At 40.0% G+C, this 14,405-nt stretch overlaps 1 protein-coding gene across 2 annotated transcripts; it reads right to left on the bottom strand.

Moving 5' to 3' along the window:
• Positions 1-15: 15 nt before the first annotated feature.
• On the bottom strand, positions 16-13,714 carry LOC306806388 (claudin-15-like). Of its 2 annotated transcripts, XM_079315089.1 has the most exons (7): positions 13,587-13,714; positions 12,931-13,203; positions 9,342-9,503; positions 4,803-4,967; positions 4,592-4,673; positions 1,896-2,006; positions 16-556 (listed from the first exon to the last, which is right to left on the bottom strand). In XM_079315089.1, exons 2-7 carry the CDS (start codon positions 13,148-13,150, stop codon positions 457-459), a joined length of 840 nt encoding a protein of 279 aa, XP_079171215.1. In that variant the 5' UTR covers positions 13,151-13,203; positions 13,587-13,714; the 3' UTR covers positions 16-456. The 2 variants fall into 2 exon arrangements, with proteins under 2 accessions (XP_079171215.1, XP_079171216.1); XM_079315090.1 differs by lacking the exon at positions 9,342-9,503.
• Between the last annotated feature and the right edge of the window lie 691 nt (positions 13,715-14,405).

Below are 14,405 nucleotides of genomic sequence, written 5' to 3'. Positions count from 1 at the left end.
CGTAAAAAAAATCTGTTTCAGTCTGTGGAACAAAGTTTATTTCTTGTCAAAAGCTTAAGCTGCTAAAAAAGAAGGAAGCTAAACATTAATGAAAACACAACACATTTCTAACTGTGAGGCATATGAACTTGCAGTCAGATACAGCTATCAGTTCCACATGTTTGAGTCAGCTGAAATAGAAACCATTGCTCTCGAGTGTCAGCATATACTGTGCTCTGGTTAAATTTTACCAGGCTTCTCAGCACGCAGAAAACCTTCATGCCACAGCATTTCACATCACGGCATCTTCTGTGGAAAGCTTTTTACATTCCTATTTACACTGAAAGCCATACCTCCTCCTGGTTCTGCTCCAAATTAAGGCATATGATTGCAACTTGGAACCAGAACAAAGCAGTAGTTTGCTTCCTTATTTGAGTCCATAACCCACTAACGCTACAGGTGACGCAGGATGGAAGCTCAGACGTACTCCTTGTTGCTTATGATGGTCTCAGAGTTCCTGGGGTACCTGTGTGGCTGAGAAGGTGCCTGGGCTGCTGAATATGTGTATTTTCTAGGACTGTAAATCAAGAAAAAAAAAAAGAAAAATAGGTATTAGACATGTGCCCATGGTTTCAGATACTTAGAAGTTACTCAGCTTTGTATCTAACTCATGTTCTTCACAACAGGGCAGAAATGAGAGGCCTCCTGCTGTCATTGTTCTGGTAGCTAAGGGGGAATAGGTGGGCTCCCTGATAGGCTGCACAGCCCATTTCCCTCATAACCTCAACCACTCTCTGGCAGGGCAACCCCTTTGGAAGTTTCCTCCCAAATTTGCCCTAAGCCAAGACAATTCCTAACTCTCATATGCTCTTCCTTGAGGTGTTTCAGTCAAGGCCCTAAAGCAGAAGCCCTCAGCACCTTTGTACAAGCTGCAGGTTTTAATCAGGAATCAAGATGACAAAGTAAGAAAACAGAACTATCTTCACCCAACCCCTTCAACTGTCATTCATCGAATTTTTATTTTATGCATTCAGTTCTACCTGATTTTCAGGATATTTCAGGACATTTGGTACTTTGTATCAAAGTAAGGTGAGCAAGATCTAAAGTCCAATGTGGCTGATGAAATATTACCATAAAACTGAAATGGTTTCAGATTAGGCAATGGAGTATCAGAGGAACACTCACTTACTACATTTTGATATAACTTTCTAAGATTAAATACACCAACAGTGGATATGTTTCTTCCTTGCACATTATAATTCTCTCAAGCACAGCCTCCAAGCTATTAGAGTTCTGGTGGACATGGACCTCTGCTATTTCTGCCTATTTCATCCCTCTCCTTTAAAGAGGCCTTCTGTATGTGTCAAAATTTAAAACTGAAACAAATATGCAGGGAAGGTTAAATGCTGTGGCCAGAAATCTAACCTTTCCTGATCTGATGTGTGACAAGACATTTTCATAAAGAACAAGAAAAAACCCCATGTTTCTAATGATCAATTCCATGTGCTTTGGGAAATGCCTTTACACTTTCTGTAAATTGAGCAGTGTTTGAATATTTTACTCACAGTGAATACTACAGAAAAACTGGATTGTAATACATTATGGGGTTCTATATACTTTTCTTTTGGCTACAGTTTGCTCTTTCACTGCACATTTTCACCATCAGCAGTGCCCAGAATTACCAAGTACAAGTTAGAGGTGACTGCTGATGGTCAATTGGTGCTGATGCACCAATTACCCTGTCTGGGAGGTACAAGTGTTTGGTACAGCATCCCCACATCACCAGTCTGTAACATGCATAGCACTGTTTGTAATTTATACATATTTATACCAGGGGGTGAGGGACAGAGTAGTGCACAGATAGAAAGTGGTATGTGATTGACAGCTACTACTTCACCTGACAATTCCAAGATTACCTGTAATTCTGGTTTTCCTTCCCTCTGCATGAACAGGTCAGTAAGATCCCTCCAAGTATATAAAGGACAGATCCAGCCCAGCCTAAGTACAGAGCTTCTCCTAGTTCATACCTGAAACATGAGAGATTTTATGGAAACAACTTACAACAGCATCACTAAGCCATGAAAACAAATTCTCATCTGCATAGATGCTAACTGAAAGGCACTTAAACAGTTAACAGATAACAGATCTGGCTTTGAGTCTGCTCAGGAAAACTCTTATTTGTATGGAGTTGCTCTGCCAAATTAGTGACAGTACAGAGAGTACTAAGCAACATAAACTAGCAATAAATAATTGTTTACATTTAACAAATTGTTGATAATAAATAATAATGACATACCTCCAGTGCAATCCACAACACTTATTGTGCTCTTTTATTGGCTGTGTCACTGAAATGATTCTGTGAAACTGAATGATTCAGATCTTACTGTCTATATGCTGAGAAATAGCTGACCACAGACATCAGTTTTCTATGGACACAACACTAGGTCACTTACAAGTAGCTGGTATAGGGTTGTATAGGGCTAGTTTTCAAACTTAGATATCCTAAAGGATATTCAGCACCCTCTGTGGTTGTATGACTTAAAGGCATTTATGAATGTCCCAGGCTGAAAAAGAATAGTTCTCTATTTTACAAAGCTATACCTTCCAGGAAATCCCCTAGTCCAGTCTAAGAAATTAACTGATAATGAATTTGTCCCAAAAACTAGACACAACTGAGTCTGGAAAAGTTTGGCAAGAGTTTCATAAAAAGAGGAAAACAAGTTTTTATGATCAGACAGAAGCTATATCCACAATCCACCTGTAGATCTGTGGTCTGAGATACCCAATATAAGGGCAAAATAAGTGTCATGGACTGTATTGAAGGTACCATGGAACCAGAGATTTGTGTTTTCTTTCCACTTGGAAACACAATTATTTAAAAGTGTCAAAGCTCCTGACTCTGGAATTCATTGCCAGCTGGAGGGTTTCAGAGATTGACACAAGTTCACAGCTCTCAGTGTTCTCAACACACATGGGAGCCACAAGATCTCCACTGCTTTAGGGACTTCCAAACATGGAACAAGCAGAGAATCGTTATCAAAAACACCCAGGAGTACAAATTGCACATTGCCTAGTGCCTGCAGTCGTTTCTGCTCACCAGTCACCTACAGACAAGAATGCTGTAGATGTCATACCAAAGCAAAGTATATAGGAGACATCTGCAGAACTTAGTTTTGCCTTCAGAGCTGTAGGAGAAACTCCTCTAAGAATTAGCAGAGGTCAACTTCATTAATTTGCTGAAGTCAGACCAAAAAAAATGCAATCTGAAAAAACAGATTTTCCATCCTCTTAAGAGTGAAGATCAATACTGGCATGCAACTGAATTTAAACCTGCCCAGCTTTACCGATGATCAAACTTAATTCATCCAGAACTGCTCAGTGAATCAATAGCTTAAATATGAAGCTTAGATATTAAATTTTTTTAAAAAAAATCTTTAGCTACTGAATGCAAACCCTCTGGTGACTGATTAACAGGCATTGATGTTGGAGCCCCAAAGCTATAGCAGGTTACTATAAAACACACCAACTATCCGACTAACCGAAATTCCTTATCAACGGCTGTTTTAGTTCTTTAATGTATTTATTACCCTGCATATAGTTCTCTCAAGGGCATATAAAGCAACAAAAAGTAACTACACAAATACAATTTCTTTCTAAGCACTTCATTGAAAACGCAGGGAAAACTGACAAACAACAAAAGCAATTGCTTAAAGTACTTTGATTTATCACAAAGCACTTCACCTCTGACTTCCCTGAACTGATTCCTGGGCAAGAACTTACAAAACACTTCAAATATGATCCTAGCAACTAATGATATATAGTTTACTGATTCATGAATTATATACTTGGTAGAAGTATATTATAGATGCCTCTATTCCACAGAAAATGTTTTCCTCTCCTTTTCCCCCTCTCTGAAGGAGAGGCCAATCACCTCTACCCTTTTTCCTCATTTCTAAACAGGACACCCAGATAAGGGTGACATAAGCTGCCATTTCATTTTGACAACTGTTACTTTTATATCAGACGAAGAGTAAGGGTTTTTATACCTCGAAACTTGTTTGTATGCAACTGCACTACTGATAATCCCACAGATTGCCTCGTATTAACTCATAAGGGAAACAAATGTCAAGCTGTTGATATATAGATATATATATAAGACAGACAGCAAGTTTCTCTGCAGGTCACTAGTACAAAGTTTGAGCTGCTTTGCATGAGATTTTCCACTGCATGTACATCTGAGGTAATTTATTCTAACCAGGACTTGAGTTTTGTACCTCTTTTGGTCTAGATGTCAAAGCAGATTAAAAATTTTACCTTTTCTTCTTCATAACATTGAGATACACACTTAACTGAGTCTCTCAAGGAAATGCAAACACTGTATAAAACCCTCTCAGATACGAGGTTGGTGTTCCTCACACATTCACTAACTCTTCCAGGAAAGAATTCTCTCCTTCCTCCCCACCTGAGGTGAAAAGATTCCCTGAATACAATTTTCCCCTCCTATAGGACTGGATAATGGGAAACATCCAGGTTCTGAAACCCTGGAGCAGCTGAGGTTAGTGCAGCTGTCTAACACACTGTGGAGTTTGGTATGGCAGATACATTAACTTACTTGGTTCCAGCGTAGTGTTGGTTAAAAAACTGAGCAGTAACCATTGCAGCATACCAAGAAATAGCCACCATGGAGCAGAGACCTACCAGAAAAAGTTTAAAAAGCACACAGGTGAATGATTTCTTTAATGGCTGTAGCACATTTAAACTAAGAACAAGTTTATTTTATTTACAAAGTATCAATAGTGGTCTAACTTCAGCCTCGATATTACCTGCTAAAACAAAAAGAAATCCTCCTGTGACAGCAAACTTCATTTTTCCATCTTCATCACTCAACCCAATGTTTGTGCACTTCATACCAAGCAGTGTGAGTACTGCAGCTAAGAATCCCAAAAGGATGGAAGTAATCATCAGGGCACGGCATGCCTGAATGTGAGCTAAGACAGAAAAACAGAAAACAAATCAGCATCGATACAGAAATTTAATTAATCTTGTGCTGAAAAAAATAAAAGTGATTAGAGGAAGTAACAAAATCTTGCCCAAATGTCATATGGTTCAGAGAAGCCTCCAATCCCTAGTGTGTTTAGCCTTCAAGTCAAACAGACTTGAGAGTTGAACTATGTCCACACTTTATAAGCTCAGTAAATCCTCTTGTGTTTTTAGTAAACCCTGAAAAACTACAGCAAGCCACTCATCCCTTAGATTCCTGTGAAAATGCCTATTGATACGCATGGTCATTTGCAGGAGCAGGAAAAGGTCTCTACTCACAAGCCCTTCTGAATTCCTGACACGTGTACAGCTGAGTGCACAGGACACATCTGAAATCCAGGTCATAGTCAAGGTGTGCAAGGCTCTGGCACTACTGAGAAACTGGAGAAAGGTGCCAGCTTTGCTTCTTCCAGGGAGAGATAGGGAAGAATAGTGCTCAAGTTAGCAGTGCACTTCAAACTCGGTGTAATAAACAGGAGGTGAGTGCATCTGAGAGCTGCCACACTCCTCCCTAAGACATTCTCCTGTGAAGAGGTTACAGCTGCTGTGGGCATGTTAGGGAATCTGGGATGCTGGCAATTCTGCATCCTTTAAGCACCTGGTCTTCACATCTAGGTATCAATTACATAAAAACCAGGACTAGATTATCAATCAGCCTAAGAAAGAAGATCAAATGGGGACTTTGGGCTCCTTTAAAGTGGCACCCTGCATTTGGCAGGCTCCAGGTCAAATGGCATTTTGGCACTTTTGTTGTGAGATAAACATGCCAAGTGTCACAACCTCATAGGATCATGTGGAGGCCCTTGAGCCTCCCAGAGGAGCTTCTAGGGTAATGCCCTGGAGAAGTGTGCCACAGGCTTTGGGAATGCCTTGCTATGTGAAGTGAGACAAAGAGGCTTCCCTCAGGGTGCTCTGCAGCACTGTGTCAATCTGCCTCAGCTCCCTGTGGGTCACTGCCCTTTGCCCTGCCCTTGGACTGACCCCATGCCCGCAGACCATTGGCCCCTGACCTCATACTTGACCCGAGACACTGCAGTGATTTGGGTCTTTTGTCCCTGGACTCCTTTGGTGTGATTTTGCAATAAACCTCGCTGGAAGTGTATCTTGGAACTCTGGAACCTTCTCATCTTTGTTCACTGAGCTGTCTGTGGTGTGACTGTGAATTCAGTGATTGTCTGTACGTGTCTGAGCGGCTCCCTCAGAAGATGCCCTAGAGGCAGAGCCACCATGCAGTTCCACGCTGCTGTGGGGTCACAGCTGCTGACTTTGTTGGCTTGATTAAGTTATCTTCCAACCTCAACAATTCTATGATTTTAATCATAGGTGAGAAGGGTCAGACCTGATTCCAACTGGACACTCACATCATTGATGCCAGCATGCAAGTTTTTGCTCCCTGAGCACCCCCACGTCCTCCACGATAACCTGCTGTCTAATTCTGTAGTGGAGTGAGCTGTAACTATCCAGACAACAAAAATCACACAGAGACAGGAGGCAAAGTGATACACTCCAACTCAGCCTGATGTGGCTTAAGAGTACTGATACTGGTACTTTAGAGTTACCAAAGATAGCAATAAGCAGAATTAAAGGCTAAAATCATTTGAGGAGTTAATGCTTTGTTAAGCACTAATTTTAAAATTTTGTGGAAAAAATGAAGACAGTAGTAAAAGTGGAAAGATCCCTCAAAATACCACTAACAGTTCAAGGTTTTTGCCTGCAGAAGATACTGTCAAGGTAAGTACTCAACAAGTTTGGGATCTTACACCATAGCAATCACCCAGGAGGGTCCAACAACTCACATTTCAGATCTTGGGGACTCCTGCAGCATTAGATGGGACTCCCCACATCTTTCCAGGACACACAAGCATACCCTTGCTTGTAATCCAATGGGAAAGGGATTTCATACAACTGTACCACAATACTGTAACCTCAACAGCCTTGACTAAGTTCACACTTAGTTAACTTAATCCTAGTTCACAATTCAGAAAACTCAATTTTTTATTTTAAATTTAGCTTATTTAACAAGATACAAAGCCAGTTCATTTTATTAGTCCACACCAATTATAAGAAATTATCCCCAAATCCTCTCAAACTAGTTATATCAAATGTTTAACTTAGTTGTGACTAGACACACAGGGAGCAGCCAGTCATGGTTTCAATCTTGTGCAACATTGCATTTAAAAAGCTCCTCACTTCAAATATTTGTCATTTAGATTAATGGTTTAGTGAACTCAAAAGCATTAAATTGGTTTAAAAGAACCAAGTCTGACTTTTCCCAAAGATAAAGCAAAACCCAGAAGTATTCCACATGGCTCAGTTGCCAATAAGGAAACTTTCATGGAAAATCATCCTTTTGATAAGAGGTAACAAAGACACTTTTGTTTTTTCTTTTTTCCCTCCCTCCAGTCCCTGGCATCCTCACAGCAGTTTCAGTTAAGTTTCTAAAGGGAAATTTGAAACACACCGAAACTGACCATGGTAAATTTTAATCTGCCTTGTTAAATGCGTATCTGCAAGTGCTATGGATGTTTCTCACTGTCTGCTGAGCCCATCTTGTTACCAAACCCATTTTCTTCCTCTTTCCTGCTTTGCCCCAGCTCTCTTTCAACAGTTACTACCATCCAGTGTCTTCTGAATTGTCTTTTTCAGCTTTCCTTTCTAAAAATATTTTATTTGTTTTTCCCTTTCCCTTCCCCTTCCCCCTGCCTTTACCCCTCAACTATTCTGCCATCTTTTCAACTGCAGAACTGATTTCCTGTTCAACAGATCAAACCTAATCTTCACAAATTCACTTCAGAGCCCTCCCCAGTCATTTACTTTCTGGCCCCACTTTTCTCCTTCGTGCTGACTCCGTGATGTTATCTGTAGCTCTCAGGAGCCCTGCTGTTTCTTGCCTTCTGATCTGTTTGCCTTAACACTCATGGTGGCTCTTTTCTGACCCCCAGGTTCTTTCAAAACCACTTTTTTCTCCAGATGCTGATCTCCTGTGGGCCCATGGCCCAAATCTGCACATACTCTTAGAGGCAGCACCCCATGTAAACACATCAGTGACAAGATACTGTCTGGAGTCAGTGGCAGTAAGCTACAAACCAGCCTTTGGAGTGGTTTTTACAAGAAGCAAATAAGATCACAGACTCATTAAGGCTGGCAAAGATCTTTCAGAGCATCAAGTCCAACTACTAACCCAGCAGTGCCATAAGTGTTCTGCAGAGGATAATGTCTGATGGAAGGATCCTGCTATTACTGAGGCTGAGATGTTTAAATAGGGTTATGCTCCTCTTCATACACACACACATTCTAAAAGCAATTGCTAGAGAAGACTGAAAGATGAAAAGAACAGATTATTCCCTAAATACTGGACACAGTTTCAGAGAATTGCTATGAGATTGTTAGAGCTGGTCAACAACAAGCCTTTACTTCAGATTGAGGGAGAAAGGGAATTGACCACCTCATTCCCACTAATCCTATGTTACACATTCTTCAGATTAGGAGTATCCTCCTACCTATTTAGTTTAGCCACCGCCTAGGGCAGATTCAGCTAGAAGAAAGGCATTTTTATTCCAAATAAGTATCTACATACTGAATCAAGATTAATAAAAAATAGTTTTACTGTCTATAAACATACTTACTATCCACAGCATATTGCTTAGTTGGGCATTTGAGGACAACCACAATTATGATGAAGGCTGATACAGAGGACAGGGGCCAGTGGATCTAAATTTCTTGAGATTTAAAACCACATCCAAATAGACTTTAGTTAACAAGCCCTGATAGTAGTCAGCATTAGTTAACAAGCCTAATCATATATTAATTTATAGCATATACTCCTTCTATAACTTATCATATGCATAACATATAATCATGTACTTCTTGGATTATCTACAATTTTCAGTCTCAACTCACAAAAACCACTACCACTTCTCAGCTAAAAACAGTATTTCCTATTACATGAAAAAACTTCAGCTACAGTAGATTAGCTATGAAGTATTGCAAAAGAAAGTCTATAAAATAATTCCAAATAAATAAATAAATAGTTAAAAAAATGTCTCCTACTAAGACATCCCATGCGATGCTAGGGAAGAGATTACAACCCACTTTAAATGCCTGTTAAACACTTGATCAACCAACTTAGTTTGCTTTATTTTATAGCCTTTCCTAACATGCTTGACACATTCTGCTGCTTGAGAGATTTTTATTACTTCAGCCCACAAAGCCCTTCTTGGCCAGTTATTTTCCAGTATTACCAGATTACCAAAACATAAGCCTTACTACTTTTGCCAATAAGTTTTTCAGCAGTATAAACAAGGCTGCACAAAGTCACCTACCAGGCAGTGCAAGCATAGAGTCAAAATCCCTGCAGTTGGATACTCCAGTGCTGTCTTCTGCACAGCTCTTCCACAGGTTTTCAAACAACGTAGATGTTGTGATCACAGAACCATGTATACTGGAGACTTTCCAGTAATTATTTGGCAAAGTAGCTCCAATAACTGCCAAGCCACCCAAGCACAAAAGAAAGCCAACAATTTCCAACGGAGCAGTCATGCTTGTGAGCAGTAACAGTTAAATATCCTTATAATTAGATTACGATCAAGTGAAGCCTTTCAGAAGCCTCCTTGCTGTTTTATCTCTGGGTTTCACTCCAAAATGAGTCTACCTTTGCTCTTTGCTCTTTCCCCATAGATAAGGCTTACCGGGCATGACAATAAGAAGTGGGAGCAGTTAATGATAAAGACATTAATGTGTAAAAAAAAAAATGACAACATTAATTCTTTTTCTAATAGGAAGTGAAAAATGAGCCTATTCTTTTTCTCAGCCTAGAAAGCCCAGTCAGTATTTCTACAAAATACCTTGTAAGAGGGATAATATAGGCAAATATTTTACTTCTGTCTCTTTTCTGAAGTCAACTAGATTTCAGTTGTCTTAGATAGTCAACAAATTGCTTGTAATTTTATTATTGCTGTCAAATCAAAAAGCTTTTGTGTAATATTTTCTTGAGGATTCAAACATAAAACAGCTTGAGAACAGAAGCTTTATACTTCTAGAAATTTTAGCACAGTTTTTGGAGTTATGGTTATAAGAAATCCACAACAACTGAACTTCCAGCCTCTTTCATGGAGATTGGGTTTATGGATGAGTGGTTTCCGTTAATATTTTACTGTCTATTGATCTATAGCTAAACCTATTCAGTCTTCAAAACAATCACTCTGTACAATTGTACCAAATATGAAAATATAAGGAAATGAAGGAGCTAGTATGATAGACCTGTCTCAGAAGAAATAAAATTATGAAGAAAAACAGCTATAAGAAAAATAATACATATCAGCAAATTGCATCTGTTTCTTGGAATACCTTAGGGTTAAAAAAAAGCTCTTCTAGGCAAAGCATATGTAAAACTCAGTTTAGTTGCTTCTGCTCTTGGCTAGACAGAATCATAGACTCGATTCACATTACCCATTCACGTTAATACTTTAAACTGCTTGAGGATCCAAACGGGGTTAACCATCTCCTGCAGTGATAACCTCCTCTTATCTCCCGGAAATGGAGTCAGAGTCTCTTCATAAAATAATTCTGCTATGATGCAACATGGTAACAGATCCACAGCATTTATGTAAACACAACCAGAAGGATTAGCCTTTGAGAGATCCATGACTTGTCCCTAACAGGTAGTTGTTGTTTTTCATCAAAATTCACTGGTCACTTTGAGCTGATGCTGTAGGTTTGTAGGTTCAGCTGCCAAAGGCTATTACAGTGCCACCATGGCATTTTGGCTCCCATGGCAGCCAAGAGGATTGTCATTGATTAAAACAAGACCAAATTTGGCAGTGTGATCCTGGGCAACTCTAAACTTGCAATCTTTTAAGGAAACCAGATAGTGTGTGGTAAGAATCGATCTCAGGTGACTGTTACAGAATTCCTTCTTTCTGCTTAGTCACTGAAACTTGAAAAATGATGGCGTAGTAAAATGAACACATTGTACCAGTACCTTGGAGTATTTGCATTTCATTAAAAGCCCTTCAAATGTTTCCAGCTAATTTAACCATACACTGGTGCTATGCTGGTGATCTCAGCAACCACTTCTGCTGACAGCACTTCCAAAGGTGAGATGGTTGGGACCTTGAATCAAGTGTCCCCAGCTGTTACACTGCTGCCAAGGATAGAAATAAAAAACAAAGAGTATAATTTTTTAAAAATTTCTCCCTAGTTAAGAAATGCATTTCAACAGGCAGTCATAAAGCACACATATAAACAGGAAAGATTAGATTGAAGACCTGAAGTGTATGAGTTTTTCTACACAGCACCAGCCCCAGCCATTTTAATAATTCTCTTCAGGAAATCACTCTCCAATGTGTTAAAGAACATGAGGCTATTCTTCACTAAATTTTGTAAATGGTGGCTTGTTGAGCAATGGGAATAACAGCCAGTATTGCTCTGCAAGAGGCTCTGCAACAGCAGGGCTTAAGAGTTGGTGCTGACAGCTTCACATCAGCACCTTCCACAGCTTGGGAACTTTCCTTTAGGCTTGCTCTAACCTTGTCAGTTGAACCAAAAGCCATCACTGTTGGCCCCATCTCATCACTCCAATTTCCAGAAACTTAAGGCATCCTGGTATCTACACAGAGGAGAACATGGAGTTGAGCTGAATTGCGTACCAGGATGATGTGAAAAGCTGACACTGCCTCTCATGCAATGAGCAATGTTTTTAAAATCCTTAGAAGCACATGATAAAACTCCTTTTGAGGCTACAAACTCTGGCCTTGTTACAGGATGCTGATAGTTAAACTGGCATCCTCATTATGAAGGCAGACGAGGCCACCAAAGTAAAGGGCCCTGTGGAAGAACCATGAATATGCTGAATCCTGAGATTTAAACTCTCACCCTTCAGATATCTGCCTTACAGATAGGCAGCTCTGACCCCAGGGAAGTCCACATCTGTGTCAAGAAAAATAAGGTTCATAGTCTGTGACACGTGATATTTTTAAGGTTTAAGCACTGCACGTTCAGAATAAATCTGCTGGAAGAGTCCAGACAAATAGCAATGACAGCAATCAGGAACCCATAAAGCACGGAAGACTTGAAGAAATTATGTTAACATCACTCATAAAAGTGACTGCACAAAACTGAAAGTTGTAAAAGAATAAATGCAAGGTTCTACTTAAGACAGAAAGCTTAACAAAATACCATTTCCAAAGGCGACAGTATTACTGTTTCTACACTCAGTTGGCTGAGGAAAGAACTTCAGTGCCAGTCATTCCCAGTCCTTTACCATAAAGATAGTGTTTACAGAAAGATACTTTTAAAATCCAGAACGATTCCAACAAATACTTTCCAGCCCCTACTGAGACATTTCTTCCCTGTCTAGCTGCAGATAAACTATCCTGCTAGCATGGCAAACCCCAGAAAACACAGAAGCATCCATTGCACAGATGTATTTTAGTCTAAGCTTGCCTCCTCTGAGAAATTCCAGAAAAAATACCCAGGTACACAGGTTTAGCACAAAGTATCAAACCAGTTCTGGAATATCTAATAATTCCTGTCTCATACCAAAGCACAAACACCAGTGCTCATGGAACTATGATGTCTTTGTATTGAAGAACTAGACAGAGTGAAAATATGCTATTTCTTCCAAAACTATTTAAAAGAAAATTTCTCAGATTTACTGTATATCACCCATACCTCTATGTCAACACACCAGAGAGGGCAGCAAAGCCTCAGCAGTGACTGAGCTGAACTGCAGGGTGAAACACTGGTTTCATGGAGGCCCTTTAACCTATCTGCAACCACTACAGGATTTGACCCTACTGGACTCTCTGGGACAACTGCACTCTGTGCCCCCCAGCCTGCCAACATGCTGTCCAGAAAGAAGGAATAAAACCCCATCCTTGGATTTGATAAACATATGCCATGGCCACTTACGGTCTGAACTCAGCATGTAGAGGAATCTCTTGCACTCTTTTGATCCAACAGCAGTTGCTGCACACTCCATCCAAAGACCTTCAGAAACCCAGTCTTCAGTAACCAGCTCTGTCTTAGTGTCCAAAACTTTCCATGTGCTGGACATGGTAGTAACAAGCAATGTGGTGAATCCTGCTAAAGCCAGCAGCAATGCACAAATCTGTAGACAGGATGATGCCATTGAGACAGGAGCTTTCTTCCAAAAGGTTTCCCAAAATTTCTTGTATTAGATACCTGTTGAAACAATTCATACACACACAGAAAACATCAAAGAATGCCTACCCACAAAATAATGTATCACACAAGGGAACTTTAGAGCTGGAATCTAAGTCCCATTAAGTGACTGAAATAATTTAATATTCTGTATGTTACTTCCTTAGGAGAACTTTTATTATTGGACACATTTGCCACAAAAAAATGCAAACAGAGCAAAACTCCAGAACATAACTGAAGAATTCTCTAATTTTTATTTGCAATGTTTCATCCATTTGTTACTTGTTTGCTAACTCAAAATTAAATTTAAATTTAAAATTATCAAATGCTTTAGTATATTATTCATCTCCCAATTACAATATCTACCAATACAAATTTAAATCAAGATAAATTGTGATACTCACTTTTATGGTATGTTTCTAACCTGTTTCCTCTACCTTCCTGTGAGATACCAGTGTCAGCACTCTGTGAGGACCGATTTGATCACCTAAGTGGAAGTTTTCTACTCTTTAGGACCTTTGTCCCATTCTAAAAATCAAGGACCAAGGCCAAAGCTCTGTCCAACTGTTGCACAAAAATCTGGCATGGTTTTCCACTATGGCAATGTGTCAGTGGAAGGGAAAATTACCAGAATGTTATGTAAATTAGTACCAAATATACTCAGATTAACCTGGCACATAATTTACTTTGTCAGGGCCACTGAGTTGCCCAAGCACCATAAGAGTGCAAAGCACTGCAGAAACATTGCTACAACTTCCACAATGGCTGTTTTACCTGAAATTTTTTATGCATTTGTTTTGGGATGAATCCTAAATAAGAAATAGGCAGCTGGATACCTGTGCAGTGGTTGACATTAACAAAGCAAACTGTGACTGCAGCCATGGCCCAAGGCAGGACAGACTCCCGGGCTCATGGCTGGAGGAGGTCTGGCAGCCTGGCACAGCTCTGCAGCCACTTTGCTGCTGCAGTTCCTCCTCTCTTTGCCTTCCTCTGTCTCAAGGAGCCACCCTCACTCACCCTTTCCTGACCCTGTTGCTACTGCACAAACCCCATAGGACTGTTCAGGTAACACTTTATTCCACCAGCACATCCATCCCCTTTCAACCCATTCCATGGACCCTACCCTACAGGACCAGCTGGCACACAGTGTGATGTTTAGCTGGCACACTGTGTCATGTTTATAAGTGTGAGGTGATGGCACAGCTGATAGCAAATATGCATTA

This window comes from Erithacus rubecula (assembly GCF_903797595.1).
Source record: "Erithacus rubecula genome assembly, chromosome: 11".
NCBI lineage: Eukaryota > Metazoa > Chordata > Aves > Passeriformes > Muscicapidae > Erithacus > Erithacus rubecula.
This window is presented reverse-complemented; position numbering and strand designations above follow the sequence as displayed.

What these genes read in the sequence shown, in the direction of transcription:
- LOC306806388 (XM_079315089.1), bottom strand. Translation starts at nt 13,150, where the DNA reads ATGGCATCATCCTGTCTACAGATTTGTGCATTGCTGCTGGCTTTAGCA. An exon ending in CTCTATGCTTGCACTGCCTG is followed by an intron (nt 4,968 to 9,341) that starts GTAGGTGACTTT and finishes TTTCTGTCTTAG; the next exon opens with CTCACATTCAGGCATGCCGT. An exon ending in AAGGAAAACCAGAATTACAG is followed by an intron (nt 557 to 1,895) that starts GTAATCTTGGAA and finishes CTTGATTTACAG; the next exon opens with TCCTAGAAAATACACATATT.